This window comes from Selaginella moellendorffii, unplaced genomic scaffold, assembly GCF_000143415.4.
Source record: "Selaginella moellendorffii unplaced genomic scaffold, v1.0 SELMOscaffold_54, whole genome shotgun sequence".
Classification (NCBI taxonomy): domain Eukaryota; kingdom Viridiplantae; phylum Streptophyta; class Lycopodiopsida; order Selaginellales; family Selaginellaceae; genus Selaginella; species Selaginella moellendorffii.
The window spans coordinates 1,242,393-1,254,218 of NW_003314315.1; the positions used below are offsets into that span (position 1 = coordinate 1,242,393).

The following is an 11,826-nucleotide window of genomic DNA, read 5'->3' on the forward strand; positions in this document are numbered from 1 at the left end:
GAATTTTAGTAGTGTGAGAGTCCAATATGAATAAATGGAATATAAATCCACTAGTCAAGTCTATATACCTAGAAGTGTCATTAGACAAAAGCCACTTCAAATATCACATGTGGTGATTTGCCATTTATTTTACCTTCAAATTAATTAGTGTGACCACATACCATGGGACCTGTATGATGTGGAGCCAGTTTTGTCCACAGTGCCACCTGGCACAAATAAGATTGTGTTTGACTTGCATGATGTTAAATTACTTCAAAAGACAGTTGAGATTGCATGTGTCAACATTTGCATTTAAGCCAGCTACATCTGAGAGGATTGTCAAGACGAACAAGGCACTTTCCCTCTATTGTTGTTACAATCAGCCTTGCAAAACCATCCTCTAGACGATCATTGTAAGAGGGCACAAATCATCAGGTCAAAACTGACTTATACTGTTTTGTTCTATTGGCAGAAGTACTTGCTGGGTTTCTACCTAAATAGTGTATTTTTTGCGCACTTGCATGGCTCCTCTAATGTTGTCCCTCCCACCAAAAGCAACAGTCACAAGTTGGTCAAAAGGGACAGATTCAGTAGTAACAAGTTGGTCAAAAGGGGCAGATTCAACTTAATCACACAGGGGGACTTCAAGAGCTAGTAATGACTTGCAAGAATTGAAACAACAATTTAGGTTTAATGTGCAAAGGTTTTTGAAAGTCAAACTTTATGAATTTTATACAAACTACTATCTAGATATTCTCTAACATGATCAGACATATCATCAAAGCTGAGGTACTGTTTCTTGGTGTTCCAAGCTCTGAATAAGAAATGACAAAACTAAACTAAGTAGACTGAACTTACCACAAAAGTGCAAATACTAGACCTCAAGGTTGAAAGAGCCAACTGTTAACAAAGGTGGCAGCTTAAGTTGACTCTGACCATAAGTTAGCCTAAAACGCATGATATTTAGTTTCAGTCGAAATATAATTGTGCATTTTTAACATCCATATTCATGGCAGTATGATTCAAGTGACTGCAAAATGTATATGACCTCTATATAGTGCAAATTTTCATTGAAGCTCCTAATACCAAGTGCTTACAGTTCTGTTCTGCCTAATTTAGGGCATAGATAGGACGAATTTTGACAACAATTCAGTTTAAAAAAGCTTAAAGTTAAGTATTTAATAATTCGTTTGATTGTTTATTTGAATAGTGTTATTACAATATAAAATTTCTTAAAAACTAGGTGTTGCATTAGGATGTAATTGAATATTCTAGCATATTCTAACAATTATAATGTAACTACATTTATTATTTATTATTTTGTTAAGAAGCCTGCCTAAATGCATATGTTTAAAACGCTCACAAATATATTAAGCCACAAATAACTCAAACGAATTAAGTAAGAAACAGTTTAACCACTTGATCATCCTAAGCTGGATGCCACCTGCACCTGTACTCACAAGCACACGCTTCTCCCTCAAAGTGAAGCCTGCAGTTGGCAGGGTTCCTACAGGTTCTATTCTTTCCCCAACAGAACCTAGTAGCCTGCTTCTTTGACGGGATCTTTGGCTCTGTGAGCTTAATCTGGTCGAACCATTTCAGCGATTCGTCTATATCGCTTAGACTTTTGAAGCCTGCCACGTCCGTCACCTGCAAGCCTTCCAGCTTCACTGTATCAGGCATGGCATAGTAGTACAAGGACTCGACCGTGGCAGCTCCCAGTCCTTTTTTCCATTCCGGAAGGACCTCATCCTTCCACACTGTATGAGACCTTTTCTTCTCCTTCGCCTTCCACTGAGCAACTGTAATCTGAAGGGCTACCACCAGGTAATTTCCGTTGGCGAATAGCTTGATGTATACGAGATCCACAGCCTTCTCGTTGAATGCTTGAGGACCCATCAAGACACCCCCCCGCAAGTCCTGGAACCCTACATTGCGAAGAGCAGCTACTTCGTGCCCATGGGCATACGTCCTGTACCTCTTGAACGAATAAGCGTCATCAAACAGCCTCCCCTGTATCCGAATGACGCTGATCACTAGGCCTTCAATGTGCCAGCTGATGCGAGAGGGGTTCCTTTCTGCAAGCTCACTTCTGCAGTCCAGTTCTACTGCGTCTGTCCACAACTGTATGTCTGAAAGCAGCAGCTTCTGGTCCAGCTCCTTTCCCTTTCCTGTTAACAGGGCCTCTGCCTGGGTTCGAAAGTAAGGTGACAGAAGCCGAAATCTGCCCTTAAGGTCTTTGCAGAAGCAGGTAAGCTTGATCTTCGGAGCTAGCCGGGAAGGTAGTTTTCCATCACCCATCACCATGTTGATAGCAGCGACCAGATCTTCCTTCGAGTCCAACTTTCCAACGAATTCCGTCCAGAGCTTATCCTCGTACTTGGCTTTAATACGTTTCAGCCACTGCTGCCTGTCGCCACCACATTCTCTGTAGAAGCGTAACAAGCGCGGTATTCCCCCCGTCAGATTATCCAGATCCAGCAGCGCAGAAGCTGGTAGATTTGCCTGCGCAATCCATGTATTCAGCTCCTCTTCCGTGTAGGGACCGTCAAACTCTTCAGTTAGCATATAGTCTTCAGCCTTGTCAAGTTTTGCACTTTCATATGGCTCGGGGCTGTCTATGGACAAGACTGTGATGCGAACACTGACTCCAGAGGCACGAACCAGGTCAGCTTTCAGGCGACGAAGCAGCTGTGGGTCCACCTTATCATTCCTCCTTGGATCAAGCTGTTCCCAGTCATCGATGATAAAAAGCAAACCTGTCCTCCCCTCGCACCACATCACCAGGTCTTCTACACTGGGCAAACGCTGCAACTCCTCCCACACGGTCTTGCACTGGCCAAATGCAAGCAGCAAGGCCTCGAGCAGAACCTTGTCCGGCTCTGAGATGTAACGGCTTGCCGAGATATACACCACCTTTTTGCCGTTGGCGAGGAGGAAGCCGGCTTCGGTGCTCATGACAGTACTCTTGCCACTGCCTTTAGCCCCAATGACCTGCAAGCGATTTGCATTGTGGAGCTTCAAAATCCTAGAATGGAGCTTCTCAGCGCCAGCACGACCAATGTAGTTGTACTTGTCGTCCATGTTTCCATGGGGATTAAGAGTTGGTAGAAGCAGCCCCAAGTAAACAGCTCCTCCATCCCACAGGAATGAGCAATCCTTGCCAGCGTACAATTCCTGCAGCGCCTTGTATCGCTGTTCAATAATCACGCCCCTGCCCTGCCGCTTTCTTTTCATCCTTCCTGTCGAGAAGCGGGTCACTGGCACACGAGAGGAAAGAAAGACGGAAGCACGTACCAGCAGGTGCGAAGGCCAGTAGCAAAGCATTGACTTGCTGAATGCGAGTTGGGAGTGCCGATTCGAGAGACTTCTCGAGCTGCCCGGCACCCTGAGCTCGGCGATAAGCGTTGGCATCCACGAATCCCGCCGCGGAAAGATTTTGGAAGTCGTCCGCTGTGAACAGCTCGAAATCGACGCCACTCACCAGTGAGCGCACCACGCCCTCCGCCGCCATAAGCAACCAATCCCTTAGGGTTTAACACAAGAATATCCAGGTATATCCTTGGTGTCTGCCACTTTTAGACTTTAGGGTCTTTGAGCTTTAAATTACTTGTTTTCCCGCCATTTTCTAAAAGCGAGAGCGGCCAGCTCAGCGCCACATCAGCCCAGTGGTACAAAGCGACTCTTCTACTCTCCCACCTAGGCTAGATAGATGAAGGGCACCAACAGCGACCATGGCGCTGCTGCCCCTGCTCCACGGATCATCAATCCATCGGTGCACGAGGCGCTCATCAAGCTCATTCCAATCCAGGCGCAGAAGATCCGCGAGAAAGGGGTTTCCAGGTTTGCTCCACAGAAAGAGAAGGACAAGGGCAAGGAGAAAGGCCTTTCGTCCAAGCAGCGATCCAAGCAGCAAGCCAAGCAGCAGCCCAAGCAGCAGCCCGCGGCGCCGCGAGCTGTGCGCTGGGAGGACGACGAGGAGCCTGCCAAGCTCCAGCAGTCGGAAGAGTTTGACAAGATTTGGGAAAACGATTGCGAGACCCGCGCGCTAGCCTGCCAAGTAAGTTGATCTCTTTGTTTCCTTGGTTGATGATCAATCACTCCTTCTCAGATCTTGTGTTGCAGGACAAGCTCACAGATTTGCTGTGCCGCTACCAGTCCCGGCAACCGGATGCTGGGCGCCTCACTGCGTCCTTGGAAGTAAACATCGATTGATCGATCGTTCTCCAAAATATCTTATGAGGTGCCTAACTGGTTGTTCCTCAGGTGCTAAAGGAGGTTTGTCAAATGTGTGTACCATTCTCACACGTCTTGACGGACATTCTCCAAGAGCTCGAGCTTGCTCTTTACATCAGTGCCGAGGACAAGGAAAAACATGAGCTCCAGGTTTTTATTCCTTCGCAATGTTCCCAAGTAAGCGTTCTTGCCTGTCAAACAGGTTCCATATTTTGAGCTCGTTGGCAAGCTCGAGCATGATATCAAGTGGAAAGAAGATAGTCAGCAAGGCTGGCGGAGCTCTCTTACGGACTGCCAAGAGCGCATCGAGCGGATAGAAGAGACTATGACGGTAAGCTTTTATGCTTTTGATTGCTCGTGCTACTGGATTTCATACAGCTGATTAACAGACGTTGAGCACTCAAGTCAAGAATGCCGACTTCCTTAACAAGAATCTCCATGCCAGCTTGACTGCTGCCTCTGACTCTCTAAACTCCGCCAATGATCAAGTCCACAAGTCCAAGCAAAAGCTGGTAGAACTTAAGCAGGAGCTCAAGGATGCCAAGGCCGAAGTTCGGAGATCGAAATCCATGGAACTCCAACTCCAACACGTAACTTTTTCCCTTCCCTTTCTTCTAAGCTAACTTTCTTCATCGACTACCAGGAGAAAGATCTTGTGGAACAGGACCAGCTAAAAGCGGAGTACGCACAGCTTGTTACCGAGCTACAACACTTCCAGACCTTCCTTGATGCTGCACGCAACCAAATCTCTGTGAGGTGCGTCGGTCATATCCAGTTACCTGGCTCCTTAATGTTTATTTTCTCTTGTTGCAGCGTTCCAAGACCTGAGTACATGGCCATGAAAGCTCAGATGCTGGAGCTGCAGAAACGTCTTGCTGATATCCAGGCCAAGTCCATCAAACTCACGTACCAGACAGCGCATTTAACTCCAAGGCCGTCCTGGACCGCAGCTCCAGTTGGAGAGAAAGATCCGACGCTGTCCACGCTTGAACAAGTTGCTCAGATTTGTAGAGAAAACGCGATTCTCTCCAACAAACTTGCCATGCTTCAAAGCGAATGGACCAACACAAATGTTGCTCTTGCCGAGGTAAACTTTTTGTTGGGCTACGAAGCGTGATGAAAAGCATTTCTCCCACCTTGCAGGCGAATGAAAAGTACCAGAAGGTTGAAGAAGAGAACAAGAAAAAGAAATAGAGAAGCTTCGTTCATTCGACCATAAGCTTGTAGGCCTGGATTTCCATGGGGCTCATCTCGACTATCCCGATCCCTGCTGCTGACGCTCCAGCGCCCTTCCGGCCGGGCAGCGTCTCGGCATGATCGTGCAAGAAATTGAGACTGGAAGGCGTGACTTTGCTCACCACCAAGTTGCTAAACGTCGAATGGAGGTCGACCTTCGCGCTGGTGGCCAGTGTGGAGCAGCTATCGGTTCCTCCTTTCCTGCAGTAAGACTCGTCCCATCCTCTTCTCTGGAGTAGAAGTCCATACTCGACGTCTTCCAGCTGCGAAGGCCGGAGTGCTTTGATCCCGACCAGGTGCAAGTCACAGGGAAATGCCGAAGCTAGAGACGACCACTGCGTGTCCATCGACGTCTCCTGGATTACGACCGAGCTCTCGACGATCTTTCCCAGGAACGCGTGCATGGGATAGTTCAACTGGGCTCCAACTCGGTGGGATAAGAGCGAGGGAACCGAGAGCTTCTGGTGGAAAGATGCCGAGCTCGTCACATTCTCTTCGAGAAGCAACTGGAAGACGATGTTGAGCGGCCTGTTGTCCATGACTCCCTGCCCGAGGCCTCGACCATCGTCTTGAGTGAGCCGTCTATCCAGCATCACTTCCAGCCAGCCGGTCTGTAAGCTGGCAACTCCGAGAGCCTGGCGGCTATGGACCGAGAAGCGCTTGCCCCGAGAGTCCTGGACGAAGGCCAGCGACGGCATTGGATAGTAGTTCCCTTGCAGCGGGATCTTGTCGTAAGTTTCTCGCCTGATGGTCTGGAAGCCGTTCAAGTCCGAGTGGAAAACTCTGCCACTGTCGATGCCGGTCTTGAAGCGCGCTATGATCTCCTTGTTGTTGAAGCGGTGATCTAGAAGAGCTACGTGATAGTTAATCTCCACGCTCAAGGCCTGGACGGATTTTCTTCCCGTGGCTCCGCTGTGATAAAGTCTGGCACTTCTCGAGAGCTCGCCGCCTCCAATGCTGGTCTTCAAGACCACATGAACTTCTTGCATCGCTCGGCCTTCTGTGACGAGCACCAGGCCTCCAGCTTGTACAAGAGACTTTGCTTCGCCGTCGGGCAAGAAGAGATAAGCACCGCTCCCGGCGCTCGAGTAGTAAGCAACGTCCTCCTCGACAGCAACCAAGGTTGACGGAGAGGCCGCCTTGGAGATCTGGATCGAGCGTAACATCCCGGTGGTGGAATCGAATCCCAGCGTCTGGAAGCCGTTGGTGATCTCGAGGGTCTCCACAGTCTCGAGCGAGCAGGAGTAGCCGTTGGGACAAGAGAACTTGTCGTCCGAGTTGAAAACTCTGATCCGGGCAGGCACTGCTCGCTTGCACGACGAACCATCTGCGACGCCTTCGGCCGAGCTGACGAAGAAAGTTGCGAGTCCCAAGGCAGGAACAAGAGCAGTCCAGTGCAAGCGATGCCTTCCGGTCGACAAGTTCGATCCTGTTTCATCCCATTCCGGAGAAATTTGGCTGTCAACCGAGGCCCAGCTTGGGCCGAACACACACACTGCCGGATCGTCGACCACCACCATCACCACATGCTCCACCGCTTCCTCGAGAGGATTGAAGAAGACCACTCGACGAGCTTGGCCGCTCGCGAGTCTGACGGATTTCTTCACCGCTAGCATGTTAAACTTGGAGCGAGATTCCTCCGGCTCGTACCACTGCCGGAAGTTCTCGCTCTTGCACTGCTGCTGGAGAAGTAGCGCTTCGACACTGGCAGCCATGAAGGCCTGGAGCTCCACCAGCGACGTGTGCATCCGCGTTCCATAATCTTCCACAACGTGATCCCTCGCGGTGCCCGTGACTCCGTCGTGGTGCTGAAAGAGCGCGAGGTTCTGGCTAGCGGAGACGATGGCGTTGCTGTACGACGCTGGAAACGAGGAGGTGTCCTTCGGCCGGCACTTCGCGTGAGTGAAAACGTAGAGAATGTTGGCAGCTCGGAGTGTGTGCTCGAGGACACGATCCACGGCCTTGTAAAACGGTCTTGATACGTAATAGCCACTCCAGTAGTCGTGCATTCTATCAGCATACGTGAAGAAGTCCCCAGAGAGCGAAGGGAAGCCCGGAACTTCGTCTTCGTTGGCCCTCGAGCTCGACTTTGTGCTTCTGGCAACCTCGTCTCGGAGCGTAGAGAAGTAATCCTCCAGAGTTCCAAACTGGACGCTAGCCTTGAGCTCCGGGTGAGCGCTGATATAGTCGAAGATGGCCTGGTAGTTCGTGAACTGGAGCTCGGCCTCCTGCGGGGTCACGTACCGGAAGTCGTCACCCAGCGGCACCAGCAAAGTGTTACTTCGATACAGCGTCGACTTCTTCCTGTATTGATCGAGCAGCAGCATCGCTCGCTCCCTCACGTTTCCTTCGTTGATCTCTTCCGGATTGTATCCCCAGGGACACCGCTGTGCCTGTCCAACTCTCACAAGCCTCCAGTAGTCGAACTGGCAGCACACAGCCGGCTCCGGGCCGCAGGTGTGAGGAATGTCGTAAGAATAGAACGGCATCATGTGGCAGAAGATGGCGGTGGAGTTTGCAGAATCCCAGCCTTGCCTCCACATGAACTCGAGGCTTTGCCGCTGAGCGAGCTCCTTCTTTACCTCGTAGTGTGTTCGCTGGATAAGCATGTTGGCGAATCCCATTCTCCGCAAGAGATAAGCCATGGTGGCCGAGTGACCGAATGGATCAATCGCCCAAGCGTTCCTTGGAGTGACCCCGATGGTATCACGAAGCCAGAGGTTCCCTGCGGTTATCTGGAAGCCATGACTGAGGTTACTACCGAGTGCCAAAAGTTTGGATGCTAACGTACCTGTTCGATGATCGCGAAATGGTGTGAGTTCGCCTGGAGAGCAAGTTCTTACAAGTTCTTAGATGATTTACGTTCTTAGTTCTTAGCTCTCGTACCTCGTCGTTCATCACCCAGCCTCCTCCCACAACTTCGAGCTGTCCACTCTTGACTAGGCGGATGAAATCCTGCTTCTCCGAGTCCGAGGCGTCTTGCCACCAGCGATGGAGGTAGGACATCTCCTCCCAGATGAACTTACGTCGAGGATCCTGAGCACGAGAGGAGACGATCAGCAAAGTTTTTCTAAAACTAAAAGTGTAAGTTTCTCTAGATAGAACTAAAATTGTGAAGCTCGAGTACCTTGCGAAGAGCTCCAACCACAGTCGAAAGTATGTGTTTCGTGCGCTCCTGGTAGTACTCCTCCACCGTGCGAAGCCACCCTGGATCGTTGTGAGAGTGAGGCACCACAAACACCTTGAGCTTCTCGCGATTCCACTCGTCACCGCGGTACTTCACTGCCCATCCCTGCGTCCACGCGCCACCGGCCTTGTTCTCGAAGGCTATGGCGTCGTAGAGCTCCTTGGTGCTTATGTCCACCACCGCTTCCAATTGCACCCTCGAGGGACTGTGATCGCGGGCGCCGCTGCGAATCGTCGGCATTCCCGGCATCGAGACGATTGGGTCGGCGCTCCAGCTGTAGATCGCCATACCTACAACCAGGAGCAGCAGCGCGAGCACGATCCCTCCACGAACCCCGCAATCCAAAATCTCGTAGACGAGCCTGTGCCGCCTCTGGATCACTCTCACCTTGCGGCGCCCGCTGCTCGATCCCGAGGAGGACGATGCCGTCATCGCGCCGGCGAGGATGGATCGACTATCCACTTCTCTTCTCTCTCGCTTTTAGAACATCCTCTATAGTAAAATAAACAAAACAATGTAGGACACGCGGCCGTACGCCGTGCATCCGGGAGGGGTACGGAAAGTGGAATGGTTGGCTATGGTGGGTGACTGCGCAAGAACGAGGGTTTGATAGGGGAGGCGCTGTGGCCGCGGCGCTAGGGTGCGCGTATTGGGAACGCCGCGATGGCGATGGCGTAGCAGCAGCGCAGCAGCAGCGGCGCGGAATCATGCTTGTAAGGCGCTAGGGAGATCTCCTGTGGCCAGATTCTCCCCCAATCCAGTGAGCCATGGAGCGGCGTGTAGGGAACAAATTCAGGCTTGGCCGCAAGATTGGGAGCGGCTCATTCGGCGAGATTTACCACGGTGAGTGCTGTGGTTTGTGCTTGAGAGTTGCGAGTGATGATTTCTCCTTGCTCTGCAGGAGTGCACACACAGACGAATGAGGAGGTTGCTATCAAATTGGTGCGTTTCTCTCGTTGCTACTGCGAATGCGGGGCTCTAATGTGTTCTTGTGCTCCAGGAAAACGTGAAAACGAAGCACCCACAACTGCTGTATGAGTCGAAGCTGTACAGGATTCTACAAGGAGGAAGTAAGAGTTTTTCCTGAGAGGAAAGGGGAGGAGGGATTTTTCCAGGCTGATTTGCGTATGTGCTGTTGTTCCGGCAGCTGGAATACCCAACATTAGATGGTATGGAGTGGAGGGCGACTTCAACGTTATGGTGATTGAATTGCTCGGCCCCAGTCTCGAAGATCTCTTCAATTTTTGTGGCCGCAAGTTTTCTCTCAAGACGGTGCTCATGTTGGCCGATCAGCTGGTGAGAAGAACTCTTTCTCTTCGAAAGCTTACAAGCTGCTTCTTCGTTCAGGTCAATCGAGTTGAGTTAGTCCATGCCAAGAGTTTTATCCATAGAGACATCAAGCCAGATAACTTCTTGATGGGCCTTGGCCGAAGAGCAAACCAGGTTAGCTGATCACGTTTCGGAGAAAACTGGTTGTAACCTGTTTAGAGCCGTCAGGTCTACATTATTGACTTCGGGCTGGCCAAAAAATACCGTGATCCGACGACTTACCAACACATCCCGTATAAGTAAGCTTTTCTCTTCTGGAACTGAAAGCAAGTGTTCTTTTGTGTTCTCGTGTCTCGCAGGGAAAATAAGAATCTGACAGGAACAGCTCGCTATGCTAGTATCAACACTCACCTTGGGATTGGTACGTACAGTGATTGATTTCCTCGTGTTCTGCTGCTATGAAAGCTTACAAGTGCATCCCAGAACAAAGTCGAAGGGACGATTTGGAATCTCTTGGTTACGTTCTTATGTATTTCTTAAGAGGAAGGTGAGCACAGTGGCAACACCGATCGGATGATCGCTAACTCAATGTGCAGCCTACCTTGGCAAGGGCTGAAGGCAGCTACTAAGAAGCAAAAGTACGAGAAGATAAGCGAGAAGAAAATAGCGACGCCAATTGAGGTATGTGTTCTGTGTTGGAAGTTCCATGTATTCAAACTTTCTCTTTTGGTTTTGTGTGAAGACTCTTTGCAAGGGTTATCCGCCAGAGTTTGCATCTTACTTCCACTACTGCCGGTGTCTGCGTTTTGATGACAAGCCAGACTACTCGTATCTGAAACGAATTTTTCGTGACCTTTTTATCCGCGAAGGTAAATATATCTAAGCTAGCTTCTTGGAAACTCACTTTTTTCAACTGTGTTTAGGATTCCAATTCGATTACGTTTTTGACTGGACACTCTTGAAATATCAGCAGTCGCAAATGCGAGCATTGGTAAATAGAATACGGCATCTGGATGGAAAACTCTCGTTCCTAACCAGCTTTCCTTGTAGCAGCCTAACCTCGGAGGAACAAGTGGCTCCGGTGCTAGTCCATACGCAGGTATCTACTTCATTGGAACGACCTCTCAGCTTGTGGCCCCTATGTTTGCAGGTGCTCAGGAGCGGAACGACTCAAACGAGGCCGCACGACGCCGGTTGTCTGGGCTTAGCGGTGGTGCTGTAGAAACACCCAAGCAGAGGAGCGACGTAGCGGTGAGCATTTTCCGTAGTTTGTGACAGCAAAAACATCTTTGTTTTCAGGTTGTGCAGGGAGACTTGGGAGACGTCGACCGCACACACTCGTCCTCTTTCGTTCGAGGCGGGAGCACGTCGAGAAGAGCCGTGGTCACAAGCTCGACCCCAAACCCGAGGCCGAGCGTGCCGGGCGGCGAAGTGGTGGACGGGTCCCGGATCATGTCCTCCAACAAGATGGCCCCGGGCGCTCTCGTCCGGGCGGCCCTGCGGAGCTCCCAGGTCGGCCTCCCGGGGGCGCTGGAGCCCAAGAGAACGCTCGCGAATCGCACCCCAACATCTAACACCAAGAACTACGAGGCAGCACTCAAGGGAGTGGAATGCCTGTCCTTCGAGATGGAGCACAACAACAGCAGGCAGTAGCATCGAGTAAGTTTTCCCCCCGCCACCTTGTTTCATTTCCTCCATGGCTTTGGCTTTCTCACGCGAGACAAAAGCAAGCTTCCGCCGCCGCTGCTGCTACCGTCGTGATTCTTTCATTAACAGGAGTCCATGCTTACGTACGTAATGTGACTCGTCTCATCGGGAAGCTTGAGCTCTTGTCTCGACGCGTTCACTTTGTTCCGGGATTAACTTATCAGTGGTTTTGCGAAAGAGAGATGGATCATCGCAGTGCCGAGGGGGAGCGC

General features: G+C 50.6%; 4 protein-coding genes across 4 annotated transcripts; 2 read left to right on the forward strand and 2 right to left on the reverse strand.

Moving 5' to 3' along the window:
- Positions 1-1,275: 1,275 nt before the first annotated feature.
- LOC9661719 lies at positions 1,276-3,537 on the reverse strand. The gene is made up of 2 exons (XM_002982677.2): positions 3,277-3,537; positions 1,276-3,221 (listed from the first exon to the last, which is right to left on the reverse strand). Exons 1-2 carry the CDS (start codon positions 3,491-3,493, stop codon positions 1,408-1,410), a joined length of 2,031 nt encoding a protein of 676 aa, XP_002982723.1. The 5' UTR covers positions 3,494-3,537; the 3' UTR covers positions 1,276-1,407.
- Positions 3,538-3,613: 76 nt separating this feature from the next.
- LOC9661720 lies at positions 3,614-5,572 on the forward strand. The gene is made up of 8 exons (XM_024687687.1): positions 3,614-4,039; positions 4,105-4,179; positions 4,246-4,365; positions 4,418-4,546; positions 4,605-4,805; positions 4,859-4,971; positions 5,029-5,302; positions 5,359-5,572. Exons 1-8 carry the CDS (start codon positions 3,692-3,694, stop codon positions 5,407-5,409), a joined length of 1,311 nt encoding a protein of 436 aa, XP_024543455.1. The 5' UTR covers positions 3,614-3,691; the 3' UTR covers positions 5,410-5,572.
- Positions 5,398-9,101, reverse strand: LOC9661439 (alpha-mannosidase 2). Its single transcript, XM_002982678.2, has 4 exons — positions 8,579-9,101; positions 8,338-8,487; positions 8,243-8,275; positions 5,398-8,186 (listed from the first exon to the last, which is right to left on the reverse strand). The coding sequence occupies exons 1-4, from the start codon at positions 9,068-9,070 to the stop codon at positions 5,421-5,423; spliced, it is 3,441 nt and encodes a 1,146-aa protein (XP_002982724.2). The 5' UTR covers positions 9,071-9,101; the 3' UTR covers positions 5,398-5,420.
- Positions 9,102-9,187: 86 nt separating this feature from the next.
- Positions 9,188-11,737, forward strand: LOC9661721 (casein kinase I). The gene is made up of 13 exons (XM_024687651.1): positions 9,188-9,481; positions 9,540-9,580; positions 9,639-9,708; positions 9,786-9,934; positions 9,986-10,081; positions 10,136-10,206; positions 10,267-10,328; positions 10,391-10,454; positions 10,504-10,588; positions 10,650-10,776; positions 10,831-10,898; positions 10,961-11,158; positions 11,207-11,737. The coding sequence occupies exons 1-13, from the start codon at positions 9,406-9,408 to the stop codon at positions 11,558-11,560; spliced, it is 1,461 nt and encodes a 486-aa protein (XP_024543419.1). The 5' UTR covers positions 9,188-9,405; the 3' UTR covers positions 11,561-11,737.
- Positions 11,738-11,826: the final 89 nt, after the last annotated feature.

Coding starts and splice junctions, on each gene's coding strand:
- LOC9661439 (XM_002982678.2), bottom strand. CDS start 9,070: ATGACGGCATCGTCCTCCTCGGGATCGAGCAGCGGGCGCCGCAAGGTG. Junction 8,488..8,578: donor TGGTTGGAGCTCTTCGCAAG/GTACTCGAGCTT, acceptor TCTCGTGCTCAG/GATCCTCGACGTAAGTTCAT. Junction 8,187..8,242: donor ATTTCGCGATCATCGAACAG/GTACGTTAGCAT, acceptor CATGGCTTCCAG/ATAACCGCAGGGAACCTCTG.
- LOC9661720 (XM_024687687.1), top strand. CDS start 3,692: ATGAAGGGCACCAACAGCGACCATGGCGCTGCTGCCCCTGCTCCACGG. Junction 4,806..4,858: donor TGGAACTCCAACTCCAACAC/GTAACTTTTTCC, acceptor ATCGACTACCAG/GAGAAAGATCTTGTGGAACA. Junction 4,972..5,028: donor CGCAACCAAATCTCTGTGAG/GTGCGTCGGTCA, acceptor CTCTTGTTGCAG/CGTTCCAAGACCTGAGTACA.
- LOC9661721 (XM_024687651.1), top strand. CDS start 9,406: ATGGAGCGGCGTGTAGGGAACAAATTCAGGCTTGGCCGCAAGATTGGG. Junction 9,581..9,638: donor AGGAGGTTGCTATCAAATTG/GTGCGTTTCTCT, acceptor CTTGTGCTCCAG/GAAAACGTGAAAACGAAGCA. Junction 9,709..9,785: donor CAGGATTCTACAAGGAGGAA/GTAAGAGTTTTT, acceptor TTGTTCCGGCAG/CTGGAATACCCAACATTAGA.
- LOC9661719 (XM_002982677.2), bottom strand. CDS start 3,493: ATGGCGGCGGAGGGCGTGGTGCGCTCACTGGTGAGTGGCGTCGATTTC. Junction 3,222..3,276: donor ACTGGCCTTCGCACCTGCTG/GTACGTGCTTCC, acceptor GCTTCTCGACAG/GAAGGATGAAAAGAAAGCGG.